General features: G+C 44.2%; 1 protein-coding gene across 1 annotated transcript in view; it reads right to left on the bottom strand.

The window, feature by feature from the left end:
* LOC104333073 (E3 ubiquitin-protein ligase rnf213-alpha-like) overlaps window positions 1–14,548 on the bottom strand; it is a 76,291-nt gene that overhangs the window by 38,574 nt on the left and 23,169 nt on the right. The window contains 11 exon segments of the mRNA XM_075418513.1: window positions 644–817; window positions 1,039–1,180; window positions 2,424–2,568; window positions 3,028–3,092; window positions 3,800–3,928; window positions 5,497–5,612; window positions 6,905–7,000; window positions 7,145–7,278; window positions 8,239–11,829; window positions 12,761–12,916; window positions 13,585–13,778. Of these exon segments, the coding sequence (XP_075274628.1) occupies window positions 644–817; window positions 1,039–1,180; window positions 2,424–2,568; window positions 3,028–3,092; window positions 3,800–3,928; window positions 5,497–5,612; window positions 6,905–7,000; window positions 7,145–7,278; window positions 8,239–11,829; window positions 12,761–12,916; window positions 13,585–13,778 (4,942 nt within the window).

The following is a 14,548-nucleotide window of genomic DNA, read 5'->3' as shown; positions in this document are numbered from 1 at the left end:
CATGTAATATGCTCTATCTGTACTGAACTGAAGCATCAGAGAAATTCCTGACTGCCACTGGTATATGTTCTGCTTAAAAGGTTAAAAAGCACAGAAAGATATTTTATAAATAAACTCAGCAACACTGCAAACAAGGCAGGAGCAGAAAATGTTCCTGTCACTGGGAGCTGAAGGCTGGAAAAGACTGCAGCAGGGGAAAGGCAGCTGAGTCAGACAACATCTGTCTTGTCTCTGACCACAGCTGCTGTTCAGAGTAAGCTGACTGAACAGTTAAAATGTGATAGTTGGACACTAAATGTATTTTGTGCTGGGGAAGGGATTCATCTGCTCTGACCTTAGGGAACTCAAATTCAAGTTTCTAAATTCTGAACAATGTTTCTGATGTTACGCTGTGTTAAATGCTGTTCCAAAGAACTGGAGTCTTGGTAATGTTTCTAAGCTGCTGAAGGTTTAAGAGGTCAGGAAGATTCCGATTCAAATGTTGTGACACAAAGGACTTATCAAGGATAAGTTATGAGCTGTGTGAGCTTATCTTAACTTCAGACTTCTTGTTTTATTCTCTCTTTCTGCAGAGGGTTGCATTATGAAAGCAGGTTTTTATTCTCCTAATGTACATACTGTATTTTTCCACCAAGTCTCTTACTTGCTGGTATATTTAATTCTCAAGAATGATTCTTCTTGGAACATCTGAAGCCACAGTTCTGAAAATGGAGACAGTGGAGAGAGATGATCCAGGTTGTTGTTTGCATCCACCACTGCGAGAATTTGAGCAAACAGATTGGCCACAATGTCTTCTAAATGCATCCAGAGCGCACGCCTAGAAGCGATAACATGGCCTGTCAAATGTCTACTTTGTACCTGACCAATCCCCTATTCATCAGAAACTCACATCTACGTCTATATACCAGAGAGCAATATACCTCCTGGTTTTCACGTCTGAAACCCTTTAAGTATTGTGCTTCACACACTACAGCTCTTTTAATGCTCTCAGAAACAGACCTGTTAGAAATTTGGGAAGGGATGCACAGATATAAGTACCTGAATGAAGTATCTTCAAGGATGAACTCACTGGAGACAGCTCTGCGGAAAATCCACTCCCTTGGCTCAAAGCTTATTTTCTCACGTTCTTGTAGGAGGTGGCAAATTCGCACTTTCAGCACATTCATAAAATGACTAGAAACTAATTATAAACCAATGTTTATTAGAACCTGTGAACAAAAGGGGTTCCCATGCAAAGTTTTTAAAGAAAAGCCAGTCATAGAAAGACACCTCTACTTAAGTTCTTGTGTTTCCTCCACTATAAAAACCAGGGGCTTTATATTCTACCCTAGTCTCTTGCCTTTCCTCTTTGTTGCTACTGAGTTGATTTTGGGGGCAACATTTAGTAAAGGCATGCTATTTTTGATGGAGGAAAGAAAATCCACTTTTTTCTGTCACAGTCTTTTAAAAATAATTGTATGAATTAAATTATTTGGTGTATAAATACTCTCATATTCATGTTGATATGGAGAAATGTTTAGTATTGTATGTCACAGGAATAGTCACAGTGCTGCAGAAGAGTTGACACTCTGTTCTTATTGGTATGACACTAGTATCAATATAAATTAAAAATGATGGAATTGTTTCCTTTTCAGTACTGATATAACCACAAGCAATATTTGTTCTATATTGTGCTGAGGAATGAAAGTGTCACTATGCAAGCACAAGAAAATATCTTTTCCTGAGGGACATTTTCTTATAGCCAAAATTTAGTGCAGACTAAATTCTGGTTTTACCATATGATTGCAAGGACTTCCCAGATCCATCACATCTTTGAAGTGGCAACATAGTCTCTTCTCTTTTTCAGTCATTAACAAACATCCTAGGCACCTGACAGGAACCTATTGCTCAATCAAGAGCAAATCATGCACCATGGTGACAAAGTCTTTCCATTTGCAGGAAAAAATAATTTCCAAATGCACCTACAAAGATTTTGGCGCTTGATTTATGATGAAACCAGACACTTTGCATTTTGCTAAAGCCACAGTTTTCTATCAAGGCACCACATCACTTCCACAAATAATTTGTATCAATTCTGTGTAGAAATCAATTGGGTGGCTTTAGACTCCAAAATAGTCAGGAGAGTATAAAGTGACCTTTGCCTCAGATTTTTTACCAAGGACTTCATCAAAGGTCATGCAAAAATCTGGATGTTTCAGACTCTGAGAACACACAACATGGGGTGCATGGAGAGCAGAAGAGGCCCTGAGCAATCCTAGTCCTCTCTCCTTTGGGACCTCCCCCTATACTGGCCTAGACAGGCACCAGGACAGATCATTAAACCACTCATTTAATTTCCCCTGTTCCATGGTTTGCAATGTGCAAGATGCAGCCATATGTAAATAAAAACTGCTAACCCACTCTGGGCCATGATTTGTACTCACATGTGGTTCTACTGTGACCCTGGAAAAGCAAGTTATGAATGATCATGATTCTCTCAGTGGCACGCCGACTGTTATCTGTCTTGTCTTCCAGCTGGATCACAGCTTTCTGGATGCTCTGTTTGATGATAGAGTCGATGCTGAGGAGCTGGGAATGGATAAGATTGGAGGTCTGTAAGTCGCCTAACACTCCATTGCATTTGCTCCCTCAATTCCTACTGAACTTGACACAATGGACTGCCAGGTATATGTCTACTTTGCCATCCCATCCCTAGTAAATCAATCCAAACATTGCAGAGAAGTGCTAAAAGCCCTGGCAAGGGATGGAGAAATGGGGAAAGAGATTTCATGCTTTGTCAAAGTTCACAATAGGCTTAAACGGCCTTATTCTGGCCTTGTGCTGGTCTGTCATAGGGTGGGGACCACTTTACCCTCACTGTGTAATTCACAAAGACCTGCAACTACTTTTTTTCCTGTGGCATATGTACTATCTGAACCAGTGACCAGCATAACTGGATCCCTAAAAGCCTATGAAATCTATTGTTTCCTAAACCAGTTCCCACGTAATGTCAGGCAGCTGAAATAAGAAAAAAGAAATAAATCATACATTTCCTTCTGGAAAAAGACTGGATTTGGCTGGATCTTCAGGAGCAGAAGACTCTTCTGGAGAACCTGAAATCACAATCACTCATAAGACTCATTTGTAAAAAATGTAGAAACCTGAAAAATAGACACTTCTGTCCAAAGGAACCATCTGGAGTCTCTTCACAATCAATGAAAAGTTGCAAAGCTATCAATCTAAGAAATTTCAACCCAGGCTTTGTCCCATCTGGGGAGAAATGCCCAGTAACTAGATCTCAGTTTTGGTTGGGACTCGTAGGAAAAGCGGGTGTCAGCACAGGAAATGGACTCCCTCCCCAGCTGCTCTCGTTCATAGGGTGGGGACCACTTTACCCAGCTGCTCCCTTTGTCCATACATCCTGAAAACAATGGCAGGGATGTATTGCGTTGGCTTTGAACTCACCAGATCAGGAATATTTAGTGGTTTTATTTGGTCATGGAGGGCAGAAAGACTTGCTGGGAATCAGAGTGAATAAGTGTGTTTACTGTATGCTGAATGCCACATCAGTACATCCAATTTGCAACTGTAACTGAAGAACTAGCTTAGGTACCCTGCTACCCTGCAGTCACAACTTGTAGACCAGGAGGAAAAAAATGCAGTGCTGTGAGGACTGCAGAAACAGCAAATGCAGGAAGTCCTGCTGAGACCCAAAGCCAGTGCCTCCACAGACCACTTCATCTAGCTCTACTTGAAGCTGTAGGTGGAGTAAATGGGAGACAGAGGAAAGGACAGAGCTGTGCAGGTAGTGGCTGGTTACCTGTCGGGAGACGTCCCTGGAAAGCGGTCATGAAAATGTCAGCAATAGTCATTTTGGCGAGCTGGCCTAGATTGGCTGTAAAGTTGTCTGGAGGCATCAGATCATCCAGGTGGATTGACATCCATTCACCTGGGGAGGCAGTAAGCATGACAGGAACAGTAGTACCTTACATAACTGCTGTGAGCAGTTGACCTGCTCTCCTTTGTGCACACCACACCCATCCAGAAAAATCAGTAAACTTTGGCTCCCCTAACCTACCAGCCAGCCGCCTGGATAACAAAGATATTGAGAGATGGAAAATTTACCACCTCCTGTTCCTTTCTGATCGGAGGGAGTACACACTTCACTTATTTCATTCTGCTCTCCCCTCTCCTTCTTGCTAGTACAAATGGGCAAAAATGCCCTAACTGTCATTCTCATCCAATAACTAGGGAAGAAAATGATCCTATAACCCAAAAGTTGTTTGACCACCTTCAACATAAAGAAGTTTTTTCTTATGTTTGAATGGAATTTCTTGTATTTCAGTCTGTGCCCATTGCCTCTTGTCCTGCCATGTGACACCACTGGAGCGTCTGGCTCCATCTTCTTTAGGCCCACCATCATGTACATATACACAGTGATAAGATCCCACGAACCTTCTCTTCTCCAGACTGAACTGTCTCAACTGCCTCAGCCTCTCCTCATATAAAAGATGCACCAGTCCCCTAACCATCTTTGTGGCCCTTCACTGGGCTTGCTCCAGCAAGTCTGTGTCTCTTTTATACTGGGAAGGACAGAAATGGACACAGTAATCCAGGTGTAGCCTCACCAGTGCTGAGTAGAGGGGAAGGATCACCTTCCTCAACCTGCTAGAAGCACTCTGCCTGATGAAGTCTATGTTAGCCTTCTTTGCCACAAAGACATGTTGCTAGCTTATCTTAAACTTGATTCCACCAGGATCACCAGGTCCTTCTCTGCGAAGCCACTTTCCAGCTGGTCAGCACCCAGCCTGTACTGGTGCCTGGTGTTATTTCTCTATAGATGCAGGACTTTGCATTTCCCTCTGTTGAACTTCATGAGGTTTCCATCAGTCCATTTGTCCAGCCTGTCCAGGTTCCTTAGGATGGCAGCATGACCCTCTGGTATATCAGGCACTCCTCACAGTTTTGTATCATCAGCAGACTTACTGAAGGTACACTCTGTCCCATCATCCAGGTCATCAATGAAGATGTTAAACGGCACTGGCCCCAGTATCAATCCTTGAGGTAACACCACTAGTGACTGGTGTCCAGCTGGACTTTGTTCTGTTGAGAAAAACCTCCTAAGTGCAGCAGTTCAGCTACTTGTTAGTCCAACTCACTGTCCATTTATCTAGTCCATCTTTAATAGTTTGTCAGTGAGGATGTTATTAAGACAGTGTCAAAAGCCTTATGAAAGTCAAGATAAAGCCATTCTCTTCTCATCCTCCAAGCCAGTCATCTCATCATAGAAGGTTACCAGGTTGGTTAAACTCAATTTCACATTCAGAAATCCATGTCGACTTACTGATTTTCATGTGTTTGGAAAAGGTTTCCGGGATTATTTGCTGCATCATCTTTCCAGGGATCAAAGTGAGGCTATCTGGTCTGTGGTTCCCTGGATCCTTCTTCTTGCCCTTACACAACCTCTCCTTTCCCTCCCACACTCTCCCTGATGCAAAATAGCAATTTCAACCTTACCACTGTCAAATGCCAGGTAGCTGCAGCCTCCCAGAACTCGTGGGACTTGAGTGGCCAGCACAACATGTGATGGGCTTGTGCCTGTTGATTTTCTTCTCTCATCTATGATACAGTACCTGGAAGTGGGACAAAGAGGCTAAAAAGTCAATTTTCTCAGCTATTTGGACAGAGAGTCCCAAAGCTACCCCCTGTATTTCCAGGGCTCAGGCAGAGCTTTCGGAAAGACCAACAGCTCAAGGTGTGGCTGCGCTACAGTGGTGGAAAGGGAAAAGAGGAGCTCAGCTCAGCCCAGGCACGCTCTAGCAAGGTCAAGAACCACGATGGTGTTGGCTACTTCAAGACTCACACCCACATATCTTCCCCACATACTCTCCACGCAATGACTCAGTCACATACCTCAGTAAGCTCTTTCATGACAAATTTCCCTCCCTGCTGAATACTCAATCTTTATTTTAATCTGAATTTGTTTTGTTATATATATGGGTCTCTGCCCAATCATATGTTCTTTCTGGCAATCATAGGAATAGCATTAGCAATATCTGCCACAAATGTACAGACAAATTAGACAACAAAAGCCACAACACAGATCAATCCAGGACATGTGGGGAAACTGGCCAAAACCCAGCATAGCTTTCCTAGAAGAAGCACCAGAAAAGTTCAAGTCCCTCTCTAGAAAAGCACAAATCCACCCAGAACAAATAATTTCAGCAGACAACATGCACATTAATTGAGATGGTAAAGAAAGTATATGAAAAGGAAATGTAGGAGAGTGAGAAGAGGGTAAGAGGGATCATACTGACAGAAGACGTGTCACTAATGTAGTTCAAGGGCTTAAGACCAATCTCATATAATGCTACTGTCAATGACTTAAGCCCTCAATGGCCCCCAGAAGGGCTTAAGTCTCCTGTAGGCCCTGTGTCCTGTCATTCACCCCTGAGAGGTGTCTTGGATCCCTAGGATGTCTCAAATGGCACCAGCTGTTAGTTGAAGTCCTTTGGCTTGATGACTAAAGGGAAAAAAGTCATCCGGTGTTAGGCCCTGTGTGGAGTAGTTTGTGCTGTCAGCCATGTTGGGGAAGATGGTTTTAATGTGGGAAGGAAGTATAAAACACGGTCCCAGAAAAAAGAAGATGCTCTTTTAGACTAATTAAAGCAGAGATGTTAGGGATGTTTTACCTTAATATCTTCACAAGCACAGCCTCGGAAATTAAAGCTACAGAACATAGGCATAAGCGTGCACACGCAGATATACACGTAAAGGTACATGAGAACCTCTGCAAAGACTCCACTGAACAGGTCACTAAAGCCATCACTATATCCCACGGCTATTCGACCACTGCATCTTCCCTTACCTTTGCACCTGACTAAAGAAATACAGATAGAAAGAAGGAAGAAAGAAGGATGTTTACTTGGCACAAGCTAGAAGCCTTTTGCTGCTCTGTGGCTCATCAAAGTGAAACTGGATGAGGAGCAATTTCTCTTCTGATGATTGTGCAAAATAATTCCTGCAGACAGTGAAAAAGTCTGTTATTGTTCTGTTCATAAAACCACTTCTGTTCTCCACTATCCCTGTTCCCCCTCTCCCCCTTTCCCCAAACTCCCAGTTTATAAAATTAACAAACAAAGGTGAGAAGTAAATCTTTCCTCACCTGAGTTCCTGGCGGAAAGTGTATTCGGTATCAAACTGGCTTAGGAAGAGGCAGTGGATTTTATTTTGAAGGTTAAGTGTCTTCTTTATCTCTTCTAAGTCTCTCTCATTTAGAAGTCTTGCATGTGTAGAAACCTGCAGTGAAATGGAAATAAATTCCAGGAAAATATTGTGTAGTTGTTGTTTTACCATCCCTAATGGGTGGGAAAATTCCAGTGATTCCCTTATGGACTTTTTCAAGTGCTTCCTAATGGCAAGACTCAGAAATGTGCCCTGATTACAGGGAAAAAGAGTGGGACCATTGTTAACAACCAGAAAACCCCTGATTCCTCGTGCTAGAAGAGACTTAGACTTGAGCTGCATTTTTAGGAATGACTCACATGCTGTGAGGCAGTGACGCCAAAGGAATCCTGCTGGGAGATGTACATGAGCACTTTGAACCTTGAGGACTGGAAGAGCCTTTCCATGCAACGTTATGGGCCTAGCACAATGGTCACCACATGTGACTTTACTGGGCTGACTCTCTCCCAAAGCTGTGGGCTCTCAGTACTGTAGATCCTGTTTGGGCATTCAACTGCTACTCTTTTAGGTGTCTTTATGCAACACAGGTTCCTGAGCTTCTGTGATGGTCAACTGATCAGGGTGCTTTGCTTGGCATGGCTCCTGAAAATAGATGTCAGATGGGCAGTGGGCACGATTCAGGACCTGCAAAATTACCAGAACCACCTAAAGTCCTGCTGGAAGCTTGGTGGGATCCCCATAGCATCGGTGCTTGTCACTTGTCTGCAGACAATGAATGATGCCCTGGGTATCTTACCCATGAACCTCCAGAGTCTTCAGAGTTAGAAGCTGGCACCCACAGCCTGTCTGTTAGCAGATCTACCATACCCAGGTCAAGAGGAGAAGCAGAGTGCATCCTGGCTAAAGAGGACCACAAGGCAGAAGTCAGGCATGTGTGTGATACAACTGATAGGGCAGGAACCAAAAAGGACAGGTAGAAGCCCATCACTGTTAAACAGTGGAACTTATCCAGTAGCTTAATGGAGGTTGTGTGGCAATCTCCCTCATCTGGAAAATAAAAACCATTCTCATTACTTTACAGTGAAGTACATGGACCTGCAGACAGAGCCCAGTGGTCTTCTCCTTCCTTGGCCGCCGGTTGACTGTCTCTTCCAAAACACTGACAAGGCTGTTGTGCTTCTGCTTGTGGAAGTACAAGTCTTGGATCTGCTCAGCACCTTCCAAAAGGGAGTATTTAAGGCGCAGGATGGAGTCAGGGGTTGCACACTGAACAAGTTTCCCTTTGGCAACAGAGAGCACTGACTCTTCATAGGGCTCAAGGTCTCCCCAGGACTTGCTCCGAGTGCTCTCCAAAGCAACAGCTGCAGATGTGTCATTGCTGAAACCAATGAATACATCCTGTTCCTTGGGACTGAGCTTGGTGGACGAAATGTTGGAGAACCTGCTGCTGTCAACAGAGACAAACAGACTGGCCCAGGTCTGCAGGTCCTGCTTCAGCTGTTGCTGCTGCCAGTTCAGAACGGTGTTCATGTCCAAGCAGTGTTTCTCCAGCCGGTTCAGCAGTGGAGGGGGGAACTGGGTGTAGACTATGTTCTCCTCCTCTATCACAATGAGTCTGAACTCGTCCTTCACACGGCTCTTCACTTTGTGAGTGCCAAGACCCAGGTCCACATAGTAATTTCCCCCCAGGCTAACAAAGCACTGGTTAAGTGCATCATAAAGGCTCTCGTAAAGGTTGTGTATATTTAAAAGAACAACAGGCCTGCCTGTCTCCATGCAGATCTTCACCCTGCTGACAGACCGGCATACCTGGGAATAATCTTGATCCTGTGGAAAGCCAGAGCCAAATATGATTTCACAGTTCTCAGCATCTATAAGCTATGCCATCTGGATGATGTGGAAAGCTGCATGGTTGGTTGTCAGCAGCAGGAGGTATCGAGACATGAGTCCTGCCTGCTGTTTGCCCATATTTTCCTTTAGCAAACGGAGTGTGTGGCTGGTTTCCTGGTGACGGGGAAGATATACCTCACTGATGCAATTTCGGAAGAGCTCGACAGGATTGATGTCACTGCAGCCTCCAAAGTTTCTCTGAGTGGCCTTTATAATGATCTCCTCTTGAGAGATGTATTTCTTGTCCTGGGTATAGGACAGTATCATTTTGATCAAGCTGTAGAAATCACGGAGCCCAAAGAACTCATTTTTTTGTGTTTTTAGCACCTTGCAGTAGAGTTCTGCCAGCAAAGGGAACAAATACTCAATGCTTTCAAGGTGAGGCTGTGAAGCACAGATGCCCTTTGCAGTTTTCACTAGCTCTGCTTTGCTAGGGTCAGTCCGAAATACAAGAAGCCCTCTGTTCATTTTGGCAGGGTCTAGGGCCCAGTTTGAAATGCCTACAAAGCCAACTTTTTGGTAAGATTCTGGGTTTTCATCATCAATACATCCATCTTCAAGAAGAGGGTGCAGTGTCTTCAGTGGCATCTCTGGTGAGTCTTCTGCAAGACCAATCTCATCCAGGAGGACCACAGAAGCAAACTCATCCAGATTCTTCCCCTTCTGGAACTGTGCACATTGTCGGAAAACAGAGATGATCCCTTCTGGCTTTGAATGGGGACTGCACTGAAAAGACACCAGCTGAATCTCCTTGCATCTTTTGAACAACTGGCTTTTGGACCTCCTGCCCTCCATGGCATTCACAGCAATGGTTTTAGACAAGGATTTTGAGCTTCCCGGCTTCCCAACCAGAAAGAGTGGAACTCGTAGGTCCATGCATACAACTATCATGAAGATGTTTTCCCTCAGAGCATCATTGCGGGCTATTGCCTCATTAACAGAGAGGTTATCAAGAAATACCTCTTGACAAAGCTCAATCTCTTGGTGCAGCAGGGATGCAGGGACAGAAAAGCATTTTGCGATCTCCTCTAGGTAATCTTTGCGGCTCTCCAGAGATACATAATAGCAAGCTCCCACTGAAAGGATCAAGGCCCTTTGTGCATCATTTAACATTGGATCCTGTTTCTTTTTGTGTTTCTTATTATCAATCTGAGGAAATAGCAGGTCTCTTAATTTATAAAACCAGAGCGCAATGCTCATGCAGCGCTCTATATCCCGAAGACTGGCAACTCTGCATTCATCTTTCTTCTTTCTGAGAAACTTCTGAGAGGCTGAAATGACACTGGTAAAGATGTCCAAATTTCCCATGGCAATCTTGTTCTTCATGGCAGACTTTACAATCTCTCTGATGTACAGGTTCTGTGTCTTTTCATTCAGCTCTCCAAAATCCCAGACAAGAGGCAATAAGCTAGGTGGAAGGGGCTTGACCCGATACACCAGCTGCCGCAAAGGAGTGTAGCCCAATTTCTCCAGTGTGTCTTCACTTCGGACTAGGTACCCCAAGCCAGCTTTTTCAAGTTTCTCTACAGTTTCTTTGGTGTGACTTTTGTAAGGGTTGCAAGCAGTTACTACTTTTAAACTCTTAGTGAGAATCTTCTCTCCATTTACACTGTGATCACACAGCACCTCTTTGATTGCAAAGATAGCTTCTGATGTGTTTGCTTCATCAAAAAAGAGTATGGTGTCCACTTTGTGCTTTTCTTCATTGATGCGTGCCAGCTCAACTGCGTGCCTAACTTTCTTGTGGATGGTCTTGGAGGTAGTGCCACCATGGACACGTACCACCACCATGTTCTGAATGTCCCTGCCTGCTCTTTGTAGACTGCACATGAACTGCACAAGCTTTGTCTTCCCACAACCTGTTTCGCCCATGATGATTACAGGGATCCCACACTGGAACCGCAGGTGAATGGCAAGCATCTTCATGGTGTTGTCTAGTGTCAGCTGATATGATTCATCTGGATCTTGGATGCAGCTCACACCAAATACTCTGCAGAGGACCTCCAGCTGCATTGTTCTGGGCAAGTCTTCAAACTTCTTATTGAAAGGAACATTCTGGTCTTTCAAAGTGCGGTATAGTTTTTCTTTGATAACATTCCTTTCCAAGACAGCTTGAGAATAGGCATCAATAGCATCCAAATTACTGTTGATGTGGAAACCCAAGAACTCCATAGAGTCATTTTCTGGATGGAAGACTATATAGGGGTGAGACTCTTGTTCCCATTTTCGTCTTAGCTGGTACTGTCTCATAATGCTGTTTTCCTCAGCATCATTTTCTGCACTTCGCACGCTTTCATCAGAGATGTCAAGAGAAGGCACAGCAAAGTCCTTGGACATGGTTATCATGAATTTTACCACAAATGTTTTAAACCCCTGGAAATCCTTTCCAGCTGCTGGGCTACAGAAAACCGATTCCTCACACTTGCTTAGCTGGAAGTTTAGGAAATGAGTGAAGTTGCTAAGCTCAGTCCAGGAAGGGTTGTATCTTCCACAGAACTCCAGTAAGAGCTTCAAGCACTCTTTCTCTGTCCCTTCAGTCTTCTCAGGGACAAAAAGGAAATTGTCCAGGTCTTCCTTCCTCTCATATCTGCTGAGGTATTGGTAAGACCTCTGGAAAGCTTCACTCTTTAACTTGTCTCGGTCAAACTGCTCCTCTTTCATTTCAGAAAGACGACCAGAGCTGGGGTGTTCCAGCAAGTCCAGTACACACATCGGTGATACACATTTCACAGCAGGAAAAAGATCCAGAAACTTTTCTTCTGTTTCACTGGACATCTAAAAGAAAGTAAATAAGGATTGCACAGATTACAATGAGGACAGTTGCCCAAACTTCTGCATTTGCCTACAGTACAAGAGCTTATTTTTTTCTGCACACAAATAGGTCAGAAAGTTGGGAAAATCGTATGTAGATCAAATTTGTCCAAGGCTGCACACATGCTGCTAGATGGATATGTACTGACATATCCATAACCTGTAAGGTCCTGGTTCTGAGTGGATGTCCAGTGAAAAGCTAGAATAGAACAAGCATGATTGTTTCCACCCAAATGATCTACCAAACAGACAGGTTTCAGCACAGGGTACTCCCTGTCTGCATCTGCTTTCTCTAGTTAGAAAGACACAATGCCTTTCCCTTCCAAATATTTAGCCAGACTCACCTTGCACCTGTGTCAACCTGCCTTTGGGAAGGACCCTCACGGGTTTATGACCTATACCATGAAGAATCAACCCCTTTTAATTTGTTCTAAGCTGATCTTGTTAACATTATTTGATTCACCTAGTTCTTGTGTTGGAAGCGATGGTGGACGTTTGCTCCCTGTTCACCCTCCCCAGGACACTCAGGATGTTCTAACTTTCCATAACATCCCTAATTTCCTCTTTTAGAGTGTTCTCCCTTATTTCTCATATGGGAGACTTGTGTTATTTTTTTAATATGTGGGATGTCTATGTTACACGAGGAATGGACTGAAAAAAGCCCCCAAGCCTTGCATAGTGCTTTACATTTCGTTTCCAGAGTAGACACATGCTGGGACTTCTTGTTGCTAGGTAGATGAGCCATCACTCCACTGGAGAGACAGACTTTAAATTATGCATAGCTTTAAAAGAAACTTCGTATTCCAGCAGATTTACTGCAAGTGCAGACCTGGTTATGTTATGATCCTCCTTTACTATTCCTCTGACCTAGAGCACACCATCCCCAAAACAGTACCTCTTGTTTGCCTGTACGGCTAACATCTTTCCCGTTTGCCAGGTACTCAGTCAAGTAAAGGTGAGAGGATTTGCACTTCCAGACCAAGCCACTGGGACTCAGGATGTGTCTGAGGATGAATAGCTCAATCAGCAGCTGGTAAAGACCTGTTGACACCTGACAGGGAAGAAACATTTGAAAATTGGTGAAAGAAATGTCTGTCAAAACACACTTTCTCTGCTACCCATGGCAGGTAGTAGTACCTGGAGCCAGGCTACAGTTTTGCTCCCATCCTTGTGCAGGATTGCTATTCTAGCACATGCTGTGACAGCTGTAATTGTCAATATGATTGGGTGCTTGGTGCTCTGCAGCCTTCCAAGGTAGAACTAGGTCATCTGGATTCACCCTCTGCCCTAAGCCCACTACCTTTTGTTTAAATAAAGCCCCTTCCAGAGAGGTAGCAGACTGCATGTGAGATGGAAAATCCACTGCTCATTTTCCCTGCGTATGGGGGCTTCTATGTCTGATCATTTGATTTGAATTCAGCCATCCTCCAGTGCCCTACACTCTGATTGATACCACTGTAGGAGGAAAAATTGCTTTTATGAAATGGGATCCATTTCATACAGCTTCCCCATGTGTGGGCATGGAACAAGGCAAAGGCAGGCACCTGAGCTTCCAGACTGTACCCAGAGCTCTTGTTGTTAACTTTTACTTTGAAGTACCTGCTGCTACCACTGTAGATGAGAATACGTCAGGACAAGAAGCTGTGCAAGTACCCTCCTCTAAAAAGCCTGTGAGGTCTTGGACACTCCACATTAAACCACCAAGATAAAGACTCTCACCGCTGGCGTCACATCAATATGGAAGACAGTGGGCCGAGTTTCAGTCGGGAATTCCTCGACAGAGAGTAGCTCCTCCAAAAGAAACTGGAAATCAATCTCTGACTCCATCAGCCTAATGGTTTTGTGAACCACTGGTAAATCACCCAGCTGGGCACGGATCCTTTGGAGGGTATTATCCACGAAGAGAGACTTCCCTAAGGAACAGAAGAGATGGCCAAGATTCACCCTCAGAATCAGTCAGCCCTTTCATATGCGTAGGATAGTCTTTCTCCAGACATCTGAACTCCTGCCAAACTGAGCGGCCATGTCTCAATAGCCTTTTTAGAACAATACCTGGGACCGGCTCTCAGTCACATGAGGGACATCCTCCAAGCTCACAATTTTAGCAGTATGGCCCATCACAAGACAAAGCTCATGCCCCAACTCCAGCCCCATTGAGGTTACCAATACCAACATAGCAAGAAGGCCTGAATCCTGACCAACTTGCCTCAGACCCGCCCTACAAAATGTCAGAGAACCTTACTGTCTAGAGAGACATGTCTTGAAACACTTCAGAAATGGTAGGATGCATGCAACATCTTGCTGAGGCTTGCAAAGGGCCTACAGAACACTTGTTCCATTCTGGAATGGCAGGTGGAGCCTAGCTGGGCTAGCCTATGGTCTTTCAGAGGATATCTAGGCTTATGTAGGCTACTGACTCCCATCCCTGTGATCTAGCTTATACCATGGAGAGAGTCTTTTTTCTTGCTCTTTCCCAGAGTCTCACACAATTATTTGTTTCTTCTTAGTTTGGAAGCTCCCTCAAAGCTCGTGTTTTCTAGACTACATTTTTATTCCCCTTTGGACTTTTTCCAGGTGGCCTAAAATCCATCTTAAAATTCACTACCCAAAACTAAACACAGGTGAGGAGAGTGGAGGGCTCTCTGTTGTGCGCCATGTTCCTCTCAGGGCCTCCTGGTTTGAG

Source organism: Opisthocomus hoazin, chromosome 1 (genome assembly GCF_030867145.1).
Source record: "Opisthocomus hoazin isolate bOpiHoa1 chromosome 1, bOpiHoa1.hap1, whole genome shotgun sequence".
Classification (NCBI taxonomy): Eukaryota; Metazoa; Chordata; class Aves; order Opisthocomiformes; family Opisthocomidae; genus Opisthocomus; species Opisthocomus hoazin.
The sequence above is the reverse complement of the archived record's forward strand: the minus strand, read 5'-3'. Positions and strand labels throughout refer to the sequence as shown.